The sequence below is a fragment of the Alosa alosa genome, chromosome 17, assembly GCF_017589495.1.
Source record: "Alosa alosa isolate M-15738 ecotype Scorff River chromosome 17, AALO_Geno_1.1, whole genome shotgun sequence".
NCBI classification, from domain to species: Eukaryota; Metazoa; Chordata; class Actinopteri; order Clupeiformes; family Clupeidae; genus Alosa; species Alosa alosa.
Genome location: NC_063205.1, coordinates 8,681,315 through 8,697,609, shown reverse-complemented (window position 1 = coordinate 8,697,609; position 16,295 = coordinate 8,681,315). Strand labels below are relative to the sequence as shown.

The 16,295-nt window shown below is 45.4% G+C and overlaps 2 protein-coding genes across 2 annotated transcripts in view; one reads left to right on the top strand and one right to left on the bottom strand.

Moving 5' to 3' along the window:
- The window catches only part of exoc4 (exocyst complex component 4), a 113,279-nt gene extending 104,922 nt beyond the window's left edge, over positions 1–8,357 (bottom strand). Inside the window, exons 1-4 of the mRNA XM_048267252.1 lie at positions 8,236–8,357; positions 7,107–7,296; positions 4,693–4,887; positions 1,062–1,249 (exon numbers count right to left, since the gene is read on the bottom strand). Coding sequence (XP_048123209.1) covers positions 1,062–1,249; positions 4,693–4,887; positions 7,107–7,296; positions 8,236–8,312 — 650 coding nt within the window. The 5' untranslated portion in view covers positions 8,313–8,357. The remainder of the gene's footprint in view (positions 1–1,061; positions 1,250–4,692; positions 4,888–7,106; positions 7,297–8,235) is intronic.
- A 1,607-nt stretch (positions 8,358–9,964) lies between these two features.
- Positions 9,965–16,295, top strand: part of chchd3a (coiled-coil-helix-coiled-coil-helix domain containing 3a) — a 60,774-nt gene continuing 54,443 nt past the window's right edge. The window contains exons 1-2 of the mRNA XM_048268792.1: positions 9,965–10,205; positions 10,985–11,819. Of these exons, the coding sequence (XP_048124749.1) occupies positions 10,125–10,205; positions 10,985–11,819 (916 nt within the window). The 5' untranslated portion in view covers positions 9,965–10,124. The remainder of the gene's footprint in view (positions 10,206–10,984; positions 11,820–16,295) is intronic.

The following is a 16,295-nucleotide window of genomic DNA, read 5'->3' as shown; positions in this document are numbered from 1 at the left end:
ATAGGGGGAGTTCCGATAGAGACTTAAGCACTGGCACCTCTCTGACAACTCCCCAGCGAAGGCACAGCTCGACTTCCTGATAGTCTTTCACAGGGTGAGGCATCTTGCCACCCTCTCTCTCGACGAGCATCTTAATTAGCCTAATCACTTATTCTGTCTGACATTCACTGCCCTTATTAATAACCAACCAGGGGCTGAGGCACGGCGACAGAGACCTGGACCGGCGGTCTAGCAGATTTCCATAATCACAGAACACGCTGGCTCGCAGGTGAGGCGTCTGGGTATAACACATCAATTACTCCTGGGCTGCTTATGAAACACCTCGACATCCTGACAGTGACAATATCTCAGCACTGGCAATTAACTAGTGCGACAAAGGAACTCATTGAGCAGGGTTCTACTCTTTCCTGAATTCTGTCCGATTCATGACGTTACCTTTCACAGTTGCTTTTCACAAATCATTGCTTTTCATAGGTGCATTGTCTTTTACAAAGAATGTGTTTGGCAATGTGTTAGAACAATCCTATGGGAACATTTTACACTGTGTAAAGTGTGCTACCCACAAACCATTGCACACTAATCGACCTTCATCAATTCTTGTCTCCTTGAATGCCTCTTTTTCAAATAGTTATTTTTGCCTGTCTGTCAGTCAGACACAGCTCCAGACCTTAGGGGTGCTAATCAAATGTTCTGTCTGTTAAACTACACAACCTCTGAGCCAATGGCTTCACTTTCGACACTTTCACAGTCATACTTTATCAAACATGACTGACGAGACTTGCCATTTACATTACTCCTACTACTCCATTTTTAGCATTAGTTGGCACCTAGTCAGCACTTTGGGTGAGAGCCCAGTGTTGTGCAATTAAAACCTTTAGCTAAATTTACATTTTCATTACTTAGTGGCCACCGCCTTTTTCAGTGACACTTATTCTCCCCGTGACTTGGGAACGTTTACTGTGTTCTATTTTAAACCATAATTTAAAAAAAAAAAAAACATTGAATAAAGTAGAGGAGCAATAAGGAACCACAAATCCTCAGATTGTTTAAAAGAACCTCACCCCATGCTGCGCGCCTTGTCCTTGTTCTTGTGGCCCACGCGGCTGGTGGACTTGATGTAGAGGTGGCGGTGCAGCTCGTCGATCAGCACCAGGTGGATGTTGAGCTTGCGGCTGTGCAGCTCCAGCCGCAGGTCGCTCAGGCCCTCCACCTGCAGCAGCGGGCCCTCCAGGGAGTCCACCGCAGACACCTGTGCACAAAGGGGGACACCAACGTCCATCAGACGCCCGCAGGCAGCTTTTCGCACAACTGAATACATCTATTAGCCACACAATATCATGTGCCCCTGCCCTATGCGGATTTCACATAAAAGACACAATCTTCATAATGGTACTTGTCAAAATACCATTTGCTATGCACTTGTCATGCACATTTAAATGGCTAAATACAAACCACAGGATATCTCCAGCTATCCAGAATATTTTGACACAGTTAACATATTCATGAGAGTTTGAGATGAAGCAACACAGCTCGCATCAACACTTCATTGCACGAGTTTGTGCGCCTCTGCCTGAAACTGATTAAGAACAAACAGAGAAGTAGTGCTGTGCAAGATATGTCATTTAAGGTTTATGATGCAGGGAGCGTGTGTGTATAATCACACACTAGAGCTTCCCAGGGCCATCGAACGTCCCCCACTGCACAAATAATATCTCCGCGGCCATTAAAAAGTTGCAGACTTAGGACACAAATATTTGCCACGCCGGAAGCTAATGGGTTTGAATAAATCAGCCGAGGGGGTTTCGGGGTGTTTATTTCAGCAGTAAATCGGCCGGGCCAGGGCCCCTCCGCACACCATCTCATCTCACGCTGTGGGCTAGAGAGAGATAGGGGAGGGAGATCCATTAGAGAGGACAGGAACCCAAAGAGCACCAAAACAAAATCACACCATTCCATTATTACTGCAATGCCGACGCCGTTAGGAGCTAAACAAGTGGGTTACCTCAGAGGACCGTGCATGCAAGTGCTCCAGAGGACAGACAGTTTAACAGGTGATCACAGGCCACTTGCTTGGGATAAAACAAGGGGAAATGTGTAAAGAATTCTGTTGTTGCTGTTGTTTAATGCAGATCATAGCTATTCAGCCTCCCCTTTGCCATAGACTCTTTTACCCCCTCTCTTCTCTGCCCTCCTTCTCTCTGTCTACCCAATTCTCTCTCCTCCCTCCATAACTCCCTCCCCTTCACTGCCTCCGGCGGTTATTGCATGTTTGTACTTAATAAATCTCCACGGCAGTAAATTAATGTTATTTTTTTTTTTTTATTAGCTGCCGCTAATGGCCAGATGATAGCACTCCAGAGAGCCATCACAGCCTCTGCACGTCTCCCGGACAGACCACACGAATAGGGGGGAACTGCGTGTGTGCGTGTGTGCGTGTGTGTGTGTGTGTTGGGGGGGAAGGTCAAGTGTGGGTTCATGCAAATGATGGGTGGCCACTCGCAGAAAAGCACCCCACCGCAGTCCATGATCAGCCCTTACAGCTAATATAATTGCTCTGTGATAACATGTATGTATGTTTATGTATGTGTGTGTTGCATATGCATCAGCAAATTGATCTGACTGCAAATGTGTGTGTGTGTAAGAATGCTAAAAAAGCATAATGTTATATGCTGCTGTCTGGGAGTCTCGTTACCAGTGGGGTCCGGAGCTGACAGAAGATGGGCTGGCTAACATCATTAGGGAGACCAGGCTGTCAAGCTAATCAAGGACATGAGGCCTCCTGTGCATTAGAAGGGTCTCATCAGCACGACTGAGCTAAGAGGAATCTCCAAGGGGAGGAGAGAGAGAGAGAGAGAGAAGAGAGGGAGGGAGAAGAGAGAAAGGTAAGATAGAGAAAGAAGAAGGTGAGACAGAGACAGAGAAAGAGAGGGAGTTGAGAGAGAGATGGGAAAGGGTGTGTGTGTGTGAGAGAGAAAGAGAGAGACAGAGGACTAGAGAGACGTGTGGAGTGTGCTTTCTGACAGGCTGTCACTGGCCTCGCTGATGCATGCTGCGCTCCTACAGGGTGGTTCACCACATGTGGCTGAGTGAGAGAGAACAGGAGAGGATAGCAAGGGGAGAGAGAGAGAGAGAGAGAGAGAGAGAGAGAGAGAGAGTGAGAGAGTGAGGAGTGAGTAAGGAAAGAGGGGAGAACAGGAGTGGTGAGAGCAGACAGGCTGCTGAATGAGTTTGGAGAGTGATGAGGGCTGATGTTTGTTATTTCCCCTAGAAGTGAAGCCTTCACTGTGCGTGTTTGCAAACAAAAGGCATTAGCTTTGACTGGCTCAGATCTCGCAGCCACAACTAAACCACCCGCTTCTTGAGCACTGTTTGCATTTTAATAAGCCCAGCTAACAGCCCAGTTATCTAGTGAGGGCCACAGAGAATATTACACTGAAAATGGAATGGAGGGAGGGAAGGAGAGGAGGATAGGGGGGAAGACAACAACAGTGGAGTTGGGGGTGGCGCTAGTGAAAGACAGGGATGGAGAGAGAGAAAGAAAGAGAAAGAGAGAGAGGAGAGGGCAAGCTGTAAACCAGAGGAGACGAAAATCTGACAGATGAGTAGGGTAATGAGTGACAGCACGTCTGGAATGAAAACATCAGGGAGTCTTACTGGAATGACAGAAACAGGATAGAGTTACCACACAGCACTGTGTGTGTGTGTGTGTGTGTGTGTGTGTGTGTGTGTGTGTGTGTGTGTGAGTGTGAGAGAGAGAGACGCACCGAGAATGGAAGACAGGTACAAGGCAACTCTGATCAAGATGCAAATTGAAAAAAAGGTACGCATGGTAATGCACATTGGCAGCCTTTGTGCAGACAAATCTTAAGCTTCATGTGGATTTGCCTGGACTCACTGAATCAGTCTGCTGCTTGACTTTAGGCTGTTCTGTCTGGCTAATTATTTCCAGGGTCTATCAGGAGGTGCAGGCCGGTGCATGGTAAAGGAACCCATGGTGAGAAGAGAACACCCCCTAACTCCTCCTAAAGCACCACACCCCCACGGCGGTCCCCTGTGATGAGCCAAAAAAGCACATCAAAGTCCAGAAGAGCCGAGCGAACCTGGAGTTCCACCTTCCCTGCTTTGATGAAGTTTGTGGGGCCCCTTTTCCCGAGCATCACACAGCCACCAGCCACCTTACCCCCCGGTGATGCGAAGGGCAACCATGTGGGCGAGTGTCTCCCTAGCTCTGCCTAAGTAATGAGCTGTTTAATCACCAAGCTGGTAGGGTACTGGGTACTTTTTGGGAAAATAAGACGACAACTCAAATACTCTTCAATGAAAACTTTTCCCACATGTTGCATTCACACACACTCTAAACCTGCATATATATATATATATATATATATATATATATATATATATATATATATATATATATATATATGCATGGATACACTATCAATATCCTGACAGTTACATGTATACTAATTTAGCAGACAATCCTTCCCAATTCTTCAAAAGCCATACACTGATATGCTTTATTTATGATGAGGATATTGATGATATATCCTGGACAACATTGATTGATCATTGACAGCATCATCAGAAATACACACACACACACACACACACACACACACACACACACACACACACACACACACACACACACACACACACACACACACACACACACACACGTGAACTCACCAGCATGTCAGTGGCGTGCAGGTAGTGCTTGCTGGCCATGAAGGCCTCCAGCTTCTGGGGCACTTGCTTGATGTTCTCGATCTCGTCCAGCAGGTCGAGCACGTGCTTGTGCTCGATGCCCTCGATCCACAGCTTCCGCAGTTCGTCTCGCTTGCAGTGCAGCAGCATCTTACAGGACAGAAGGTTTTCCTTCACCTGCGGACGTCACAGCACACACACACACACATGACACAGCAGTAACACACAGGCTTGAGCCAGAGTACAGTGTCTGAAATGGGGAATGATTAACAGGGGGTCCTGCATCAGCAATGTCACCTGCAATGTCAACTGCTGAATTCAGCACCAACAAAATTCATATAAGCTATGCCTTAAGTCACAACTCTTTAAGTTGTTCCAAGCCAACAATGGATAACAGCACATGTCAAAGGAGCTACTAAAATACACAGGGAAGCCTTTTCACAAGAATAAAACAGAGGGCATCATGGTTGGCAGTCAACTGCTGATGACCACAAGCACTTAAAGTGTCCACTTTCAACACAACTAATGAAACCATAATCCAGCCTCATATGACATTGTGATTTAAAAATGCCTCATCAGCCTGGATGGAGGGCCTCCAGATAATCTCAGTTATTGGCAAGGCACATGCTGCACACACACACATCTAGACACACACACACACACACACACACACACATCTAGACACACTCTCATTGGTCATCTGGCAAGATGCTAACAAGCTGCATCTGTGTGCGCATTCAATAATGATGTGTATTTATAGCCGAGCGAGTGGAGTGCCAGTCCCTGGGCGTTTCTCATCGAAGACATCAGCAACAGGCTGACAGGACTCGCCGGCCCGAGCTGATTTCTCCTGAGCAGGGAGCACGGGGATGGGATGCCTCCACGACACCTCCATGATGGAGAGAGAGAGAGAGAGAGAGAGAGAGAGAGAGAGAGAGAGAGAGAGAGAGAGAGAGAGAGCGAGGGAGAGGGAGAGGGAGGAGAGGGAGAGAGAGAGGGAGAGCCTCTGAGACCAGCCATCAGAGAGCTAGCCACCCCAGCAGAGTGACGTCAGTCCCCCATCCCAGTGCTCTGCCCACCGTGCTCTCTCCGTCAGCGTACAGCTGCTCGGGAGTGAGGCTCAATTCCCTCCAGCCAGCGTCTAGACGTCTGGGCTTTAGCACTTGTATTAACGTGTTGCTGATATTTTCTCACAAGCCAGCTGAGGAGTGAATGGCTGTTTAGAAGGCAGGAGCGGTTGACAGCTGAGAGCCCCAGAAGAGGGACACGCAAGGGATATGTGGAAATGATTTGCAATAAAGTCTCAAAGTCACTTGACAAACCAAACATAAAATTGAAAAAAGGCTTCTCTGGTCCATCTGCTAATCAACAAAAACCCTGTGAGGAATGACATTAGGATTTAAAGAATCCATCCAAACCAATACATTTCTGTGACTTTTCAGGGTTAAAACACTACATTGGATACTACATCTCCAATGCCAGGGCATTCATGTACTATTTTATCAGAAGATCCAACATACAACAAAAAACAAAAAATGAAAAGCTAAAAGGACACTCATAGAGTGCAGACCTTTGGCAAGGTCAAATGATGCTGCATCTCACAACATTAACAAGAGTGAAACCAAATGCAGCCAGTGATTCTGACCTCCTTCAAAATGTAATAGGAGCCCATGCTACACCTTCCCACGAAGTTCCATGCAAATCAGGCTGGTAGTTTTTGAGCACTCCTGCTTACAGACTGACAGACAAACAATCTGCACGGAAACCATCATTTCCCTGGCTGAGCTAACATAGACATCTGCTACATGTTTTATTTGATTACTTCTCGTCACCTCTGGTAAGTAGGCCTACTTCAGGTGGGCTTATTCTTTTCGCCTTTTACAAAATGCACATTTTAACACATCTCACAACATAATGGGACCAAATATGATGGTTTGACAGGTGAGAGGTATGCATGTGCACCACTCTATGGGTTAGGGGTGTAAAGGTATACATATTTGTACAGAACCGTTTAGGTACAGGACCTTAGGTTCAATATGCATACCGAATAAAACCAAATGTAGTCTTTCACAGTAATCAACATAAGGTGTTTTGCTTGTGGAACATGTTTCATATTCAAGTCCCACACAAACATATTAAGTAGCGGAACAGTCATAACAGTCAGATGTCAGTTTTGTCAGTTAACGTCAGAAAACATTTAACACCTTTTCAAAATAATATTCCCATTGCTCATCAAAAATATTCACAGTGAATTTTAGGTTAGTAGTACCTACAGGCTTACCATATCAAACATTAACCAAACTGTTGACTTCAAAACTAAGGTACACACCTAACCTTGATTTTTGTGTACCGTTACACCCCTACTATGGATAGCTGTGAGATACCTGGGCTCTCACCTGTTTGATCTTATTGCGAGAGCTAGTGATTCGCTCTGTTATGCTTTGGTATGTGCGAATTGCCGTGGTCAGTTCGGTGTAGTGGCGCACAATCTTCTCATCCAGTTCCCGGTCACACTTTTCATAAGCATCCTCCAGGCGGCTCTTCTCTGTCTCTCTGTCCTGCACATCGTCACTGCTGGACAGTGTTCTGTAAGATGGTGTAACACATGGCATAGGTCAGTTTGATTTTCTTTTTCTGATGTTCAAACCAGTCAACTTAAAATACTGTGGACCATTATGGACAATGGATAGATTTGAGTGCGCAATTCAAACATATTAACATTCCATCAGTGCCAGCAACAACCTCTTTTTAAGATCATTCAATTAGGACAAACTATTGTTATATAATAGTGCTACAATATGTGATCATGCACCTGCCAGATAACAATCTGTGATATTAATATGTCTAATACTACTGCATGATAGGCGTGAAGGGAACAGCAACAGCAACAGTCTTTATTATGTCCTTGGTACAACTAAACAATTCATGACTCCCAGTCCCAGGTGGAAGGTGACTTGGGCTGATATCAACATCACGTCAAACCAAAAGTTGCAAGGTTTGGTACTTTTAAACAAGCAGCTAGCTAGGCCTGCATTTCAGGGGAGAAGAGGTTGACGCTCAGTGACAGCAGACAAACCATCTGAGAAGGCTTCACGTTTTACGTTAATTAACGATTGCAGTAAGCTACACGTCTTCCTGGGGCTGAGTAGCAAGACCAAAATACAAGTACAGTACAACTTCCAAACACGGCTGTCAGGTGACACGCTCTCAAGACACCAGACATCCGCTTGACATGGACAACGCTAGCAAGCTATTAGATAGCCTACTACCACACATCCACGAAAATGTTAACATTTTCAAAATAATGAGCAGGTTTTAAAACAACAGGTGTGCAAAAAAGCAATGTGTATAATTCGACAAAAACAAAAATTACGCATATATCACCACAACAGGAAGAAGCTGGCCGCATTAGCCAAAAAGGCTAAAGGACTGCTCCTCCTTGTCCCCGACAATGTCAGCCAACGATGAACACAATGACAGAGCCACTCAGACAAGTAGGTGCAATAAATACTCTGGTGCTCTCACCTTATAACAGAAATAAGTAAACTGGAGGGATCTTTGCTTTTAGAAACTGATCTGTATCTTCCTGTCTCGGATGCCATTTTTCCACACCCAAAACAAGGTGACAACAAACATTCACTCTGGCTACCAGACGCCAATGAGCTGCTGATCTCCAGTTGCGTGTACAGCAAGTGCGGTTGAGAATGAAAACAGGATTATGGGAGTTGTAGGCTACACTATGTTGCCGTTTGAGGCTTTCACCAAAGCCGTATGAGGCTCTGTCTTTCACACCTTTCTAACAGAAAAGCAGAACCATTTCTCGTTTAAACAGTGAGAAATACGAGTGGTTTGATTTTGGTTCAATAAAATAGATTGATGTAGCCTACGAATTAATGTGTGGAACATCATATTTTCCCCAACTTTGGACTTAAACGCTCAATACAAACGCTCAATACAAGATTCTTGAAATATTCTATAGGCCTAAGCTTGGCCTAAACTATGCAGCATACAATTACATTTCATATTAATAATTCGATTTGTGAATAGAGGAATTTATTAGTGTGTAATGTATTTGAATTACTGGTAAAATACTAAAAGCTGGAGGACATACAACAATGCCTGTGGCATTGGGGCGGTCGGAACACTGCAGAACAGCTCTTCTGTATCTACTGACAATCTCTCCGGCAACAAACAGAAAGAGGGGAAGGCATTGATTCTTAGGTAGGGTCGATGTGGCAGTTTCCGTGTTGATTGATGTGACCATGGACTGCCGAGATAACACTGTGTGTGATCTTTTTGTTCTGTCTGAAAACAGAAACAATCATGAGGCTGTGCAGGTCTATTTTTTCCCTTCACCAAGGTATGCCCCTGTCCTCCAAGTTTAATTTGGAAGTTCTTATCACCTTGCCCTGCAGCCAATGTCCCATCGGTCTGTTGCTAATCTGCTGTCTCCTTCCAAATGACAACACACAGGCTGTTCCTGCAAACCAGCAAATAACATGTGGCATTTGGACTCATCGTAAAGACGGCCTACCAGTAGTTTTTTTTCTGTTTTGCAGTTTTTTGGATGTAGGAGCACAGATTTCAAAAACCTGGGGGAAAAAACACACTTTAAGAAGAAATCTTCTTACTTCGCACCCCAAGCAGGACTGACCGGACTGCCTTGAGGTTTGTCAAATTCTGATGGTATTTTAAAATGTTTATTTAAGCTGCCAAATGTATAAACTAAACTCTTTCTGTATTTAAAATGCAACATGATATTTGTCTATTGTAAATCTCCAAATATCCACCACTGTTCAAATTGTAAGATGAATCACGATATAGGCTTTGAATATTAGGCCTATGTTTGCACTCCTGGTTACATGTTAACTTGCATTTCATTGACTTCTACCTGTACTCTGCAGAAAGACTATAATGTGAATTTCACACACAGGTTCATTTGACCTGTTCTATATTAGACCCAGAGTGCTCCGCTCTAAAATCTTTGGTTAGACCTAAATTAAAAGTGTTGCACAGGCCAGAATATAGTGATAGTGAAGTCTGGTGTACTTTGGTGGTCCTGCATACAAATAGTGAATCTGAATGCAATGCATAGGCTATGCGTGGTAAACTTCAGTTCACCGGCAATCCATTTCATGGAGTTGCCAACCCCAGCACTCGTTTTATTTGTGTGATAGGCTACAATTTTTAGCAAACGCTCGTAATCGGCCAATCAGCGCGTTTGTTCTTCAGATGCTGAAAGGGGATGGGCTCGAGGCGGAAGCGTGTGTCTTGAAGCCCTTGCATGATAGCGTGCGGTGTTAGCCTTGGCGTCCAGGCTGGAGTCTGAAACGCGCTTTTCTGGCTAAATTTACATTCATGACACCGAATTGAAGTTACACGCAGGTTGTATCGCTTTTCAGCAGCGGTCAGATATGGGAGCCAATAATAGTACCCGCCGTGTCTCCTTTGAGTCGGACGAAAATGAAAACATAACGGTTGTGAAGGGCATCAGGGTGAGTGACAGAAATCAGAGCGGTGCTAAAAACAAACAACGGAGTTTCACAAAATATGCCAAGTTGTGCACACTCACAACACAAGCGACAGTTAAACTAGTAACATATAACACCACTGATTATGTTTAGGCATGATGACACATAGGTCGCGGAACTGTTGAATTTGTTTAGCGTTAGTTTTGTTAGCCACGTTTAGCTAGCTAGGTGGCTAACTGGCTATGCGTGCTATGCCAGTCGGTACATTGTGTACTAATTGGTTGTGAATGAATGAGGTGCCCCAATTGAGCGCACCAAGTGTTTACAGAGATTAACTGCATTTGCCCTCGGTGTTTGAGCAGTGTTATCAGGCAACAGTCGACAGCTAATGTCACATATTTAATATCTTGTCACCGCTAGAAACTTCTTACATGAGAAAGCTAGCTTGTTAGGCAGACAATGTGGTGAGGTGTCACCAACCTAAAGAATAAACTGTGCACTGTGCCTACTTGGTTATTTGTGATTCCAATCAACTTGACTGAACGAAATGCCCACAGCAATTTAATTTCACGTTCAGTTATCTTTTTGGGAGCTGCACAGACATGATGTCCTTAGCTGATACATATAGTGAACATTTGTATAAAATACAAAACTATTAAATTCATGTAGTAGGCCTAACTAAAAGTAACTGCCGTTAGTCCCAGTTCAATACACAAAAAGTTCCCAATGCCAGTCGAACATTACTAGCTTGGAATTGAATTGTGGATCCCCCTCCTGACTGACTTCATCTTCTCCACTTCCAGCTCTCTGAGAATGTCATCAACCGCATGAGGGAACCTGCAGCTCCACAATTCGGTCGTTCCCCACCCAAGGCCCCCTCATCTCCACCTGCAGTTCCCACACCTCCTCCCACAATCCCCACCCCTCCTCCTGTATTTGAGCACTTACCCACCATTGTACCAATACCCTCTCCATTTGATCCGATTACATCAATGCCCCCTCCACCACTGTCAGAGCCCATCAAAGTGCCTCCACCTCCTCCACAGCCAGTGACTGTGGAGGTTATAGCACCTCCTCCTCCTCCAGTCTTTGAAGAGCATGCAGCACCTGCTCACCCTATCAAATCTGTGTCCACTCTGCCAGCCCTTAGGGAAGCAGTGGCCCCACCTCCACTTGTAGAGGCTGCTGTTCCCCCGCCACCCCCAGAACCTGTGGCAGTCCTACCTCCCTCTCCAGTTGTTGAGCCAGTTGCACCACCACCTCCTGTTGAGCCTATAACTGCACCTCCACCACAGGTTATTCCTCCTCCTCTAATGGAGGACATTTTTGTTGCTCAACCCGTTGAGCCAATTGTTGCTCCTCCTCCACCACCTGTAGAATTAATTGCCCCTCAACCTCCTGTCGAAGTTGTTGCACCCCCTCCACCAGTTGAGCCAATAGCCCCACCTCCACCAGTTGAGCCAATGGCTCCACCTGTAGAAATTGTCACTTCACCTCCACCTGTGGAGGTCATTGCCCCTCCACCTCCTGCTGAAGCTGAGGCCTCCGCTGCTGTTGTGGAGCCAGCCGCTCCACCTCCGGCTGAAGCTGTGCCTCCTCCTCCAGCTGTGGAAGAGAACGTGGTGTTACCTCCACCAGGTTAGTAAACACCCACCTCTAGAACTGTGGTCTACATGGCATAACCTGAGAACACGTGTCTGCAATTTCAAGTGAACTTAGCAAATAATGTGAAAATATGGATGAATATACACTGAATTAAAAAAAAGATAAGTGATATCACATTGATATGTAATACAAATGATAGACCTATTATGCTATCATGGGGGCAGTCTACCCTCTGTGTTGGCAAGACAGGAGAAACATAAGAAAGGTCACAAATCTGCCTCCTCTTATGTGTAAATTACCAAAGGTCACCGTTGCAGTTCATGTTTAGTAAATACAGCACAGACCATCCTTGGTTTTGCTTTGGTTCTTTAATGAATTTATGGTGAATGCCCTTGCTCCAAAGTTCCCTGGAACCTAATGGCAGGCATGTCATGTCATGTTTTGCTATAAAGCCAGTATCCAGAAATGTACATGCACCATTAAATATCTGAATTGTCATGCAGAGCAGAGGCTAATCCGTTGAAAAGGAAAAAGTGACGTGTCACTATTTTTCCTTAGCCTGTTTTCCCAAATTATGATTCATGGCTATCAGCACAACATTAATGAAACGATTAATTCTCCCTTGTAAAAAAGTTAATGAATTGATGCTGTAATTAGGGCTCCATTTTAGCCATCTGCATAGCAAAGGTGTCACACTTGCCCTTTTCTCACATTTGAAAAGTATTTAAAAGAAATCTCCTCAATAACTTTGGAAACGTCTTTCGGTACCCTTGGCTCCACATTTCTTCCAATCGAGTGAGTATGGAAGCTCCTAGCTCAAGGTTACTGCTGAGCGATGGCAAGGACAGAGCAGAAAGCGTGAGCGTGTGTGTGGGAGGCTGTCCCTCTTTGATGGTGATGGTGGGCGATGTTTCTCCATCCGTGTCCAAGCACAATCAGAGAGGCAATTAGGGAAAGGCCAATCAAAGCTGTGGTGCAGTGGCTGTGGTGATTAAAACTCAACACCTCCACATTCAGGGCTCTCTAATACAGGCTCTCAGAATTATAAATGAGTCCAAAAATCCTCATACCCCATGTTTTCTGAGAGTTGAGGAAATGTTGTGTTTTTCTGCTCTATGTGGGGTATTGATTCTCATCCTCCATCTTGGTATTGCGATATCCTGCACATTTTTTGTATGACCGTGCTTTTAACAGTAGGCTAATGAGCGGCTTCCTTGTGTTGAGTAGGCATGAGTCACTGGTGCTATTTTAAGTGTTACCCTATATAATATAGCCACTCAACAATGGATGTGAAAGCTGTTATCCTTCTCCTTGTTTCTCTGCAAGTCAGGGTTTTCTCAGATGTCTGTCATGACGCAGGATTGCATCACCATGGTAGGGCTTCTGCTGCCATGATGAGAGTTTTAAGCAGTTTGAGTTCACCTCTGCCCACGTTAGAACTCTCTAATGAGACACTTTAGCAGTGATGAGAGAGGTTTCTATCTTTCTGTTAGGAGCATTTGCGGATAAGGCTATGATCTATCACAATCACTGTTTGTTGCTCACTCATACTGTCATTACATGTTTAGTATTGATGATGGCAGGTGGCTCTTTTGTCTGTTCTTGTTGAAAAGTTGTGAAGAGAAAGTGAAGTCACCGTTAGTCATCTGGGTGTGGGATAAAAGTGGGACATTGTGGCTTTCTGCACAGCTCCCAAGACTCTTGCTAACAAAAAGTAAACACAAAACTTTAAGCTGTTCGACCTTGGCTGCCTATGTTTGGTGTGTGTGTGTGTGTGTCTGGGATACGTGCGCACACAAGCACACACACTCGGTTTCCGTAGGGTTCAATTCAATATCCCGAGGTGGCACCCCTCCCGATGAGGGGGGATTGATTATGTGTGCCCACGAGTGGCGGCATTAAGTTAGGCTCTCCATGGCGCGGTCAGTCTCTAAATCAGACTGGTGTCACCATGTGTGCTGATTACACATGGCCAAGGTTGAGCCTCCTACACTTTCCCTGCACACTATAAATATTCATGCCCAGAGCCCACACACCTCTGCCTTAATAGCTTCCTTAAAGATGATTGCCAAGACCTGCAGGGGGAAAGTAGACAATGCAGCATTTAATTAATAAATATTGATACATCGACCATGCACGGACTTCATGAAGTAGCCCCAACTGCAACCTACAATTCAATTGACAGTCTTTTACCTTGAAGTATATTATTAATGTATTAGTAAATTATTATTATGGTTATTATTATTCTGAAGCCGCAAGTAGGTGTGGTTTGGAGAAAAAAAACGAAAGGGAGGAATTGTTTGAAATGCCAAGGTGGTGTTGTCTGACGGGGTTGGCGGGAGAGGTGTGGGCAGACGTACTGAAGTTGGAGCGTGAGGAAGTGGTAATGTTCCAGATTATGCCTGGCTACCCCCTCCATCTCCGAGTAGGTCCTGGGGGTTAATGAAACTTCTGATGAGAACCTGCCGTCCGCCCGTGTCCATTATCTCCTGCCCGAGAGCGCCTCTCCGGGTTCCTCCGCTGGCTTCTTCTGAGAATGAGGCTGAGGATGGAAGGAAGGAGAAAAGGAGGAGTGTGGGGGGTGAAGATGATGAGTTTTTAATCTTTGAACATTTACATGTCTCACTCAAGAGTCACACAGGGAAGGGAGTCGGACGAGATTGCTAATGTCCTTCTGGATTCTTCCGTGACCTCGCTCACCTCTTGAAGGATTCAAGATGGTATTTATTGCATTAGGGGCCAGTTCTACCTCTGAATCCCCCGATTCACCGAGCTTACTCACCGAAGCAGCCCCTGGGCGACGGACTGAAAGGAAGACACGAATAATGAGAGTAGAGAAATGGATAGAGTAGAAGAGCACTATGTAAGAGATAATGTATAGAACGCCGGTCATTATGGGGAAAATAAGTTCCGACAGGGCGAACCGGACCCCGACGCGCCAGCGGAGGCTATACGGCTACTTGCCAAAACGAAAAAATAAACTCCATGATATGTCTCTTTACACTTATTTGTTACCGTTTCGTCGTGGCTTTCGCTGAGAAACAAATAGTTCGCAACACACGCTGAACTTGAATCAAACATTCTTTAGAACACAGCTGATCAACCGTCTGCTTTCACTTTTGAATGAAGTTCCAAGCACAAACTCTGTTGCCATTGACAGCGGTCATTCTTGTTTTCAGAGGTCCTTTCCCAAGAAATAACTTTCGGAAATCCCATTCAAGTCAATGGAGCATTCTACTTGCATTGTGAAGAGCCGTATAATAAAAAACATTAAATACAAACTGATGAAAGCCATGGCAGCTTTAGCCAAGTACAGTAGGAGTCCCAGTCTCACCATTTCCAGTGAGGCGAAAGAAGGAGGGATTCAAGTTGCCAATTCAAGAAGTAGAAGAATGTATCTCTTTTTCAGGTTGTCCTCTCCATCACTTCCCTAATCTCTTGCTTTCTTTCTCCCTCCTTAACCCTCTCAAGATCCAGTCGAATCAAGCCACATCTTGATGAAAGATGTACTTGTGAATGCAAGTGTGCAGTGTGAGAGGAAGATAGAGGACAGCGAGAGAGAGGTGGTGATTGAGGGAGATACCGAGAAAAATGGGATTGACCTGTTCCTGTCGCCCGGAATCCAAAGTGCTACCTGTGGAGCCATATCGGTTATCAGGCGGATATCTTTAATTCGCTTTTATCAAACATCGGCATCCCGGAGAGAGACATGCGGAAAGCCTCGCAAACCCGGCATCTATTACCTGGGCCCCACTGTTTGATTAATGCCAGCCCAGCCTCTCGCCAGAAAAGCTGGTATCAGCTGGGGCAATCGTCACGGTAACAAGCAGATATCTTTCTGGCCTTGAGGTGTCATGGCAATAAATATTTCACTCCATCTCCGCTCCCTTGTCCCTCGGTGCTGATTGGGGGAGGTTCCCATGAAGGAAAGGGTTCATAATTTTTCACTTTAAGTGCACCTTACATCAGGTACACAATGTGCTGGACCTGTTGTTAATTCCTGAGGGCCGTGGTGAACTTAGCAGGCTCTGTGGCTTGCATGGAGACTTTGTTCAATAACAGCCTCACAGGAAGCAAGCCGAGGCCAAGGAGGAACTCCTCTCCAGTGGAGCTCAGAGATGGGGCAGCTCCTGGGAATTAGAGATGTTGTTCGCTCTCTTGATCTTTTTCTTTTGCATGCCTGTCTGCTTACACTCCTCTCTTGTTCACTCTCTCGGCCTATTACTTTGTCTAACTTCCTCTCTTGTGTTCTCTCTCTCCCTCTCTCTCCCTCTCTCTCTCTCTGCTTCTTTGGTCTCCTCCTCATTCAGCCCATTAGTGGAGATGGGGGGCTTATTTGGCCTACAGGCCTCTGAGTGTTGGGCTGTAACAAGCTCCACTCACGAAAGCAGCCTCCTTTCCCTCCACACCTCAGACCTATTGTGCTCTTCATGAGACCAGTCTGAAGTGGGGAAAACGGGTGCTGGTGCATAGAGCAGTTTCTTTCTTCTTTTTAAAGAATGGACTCGT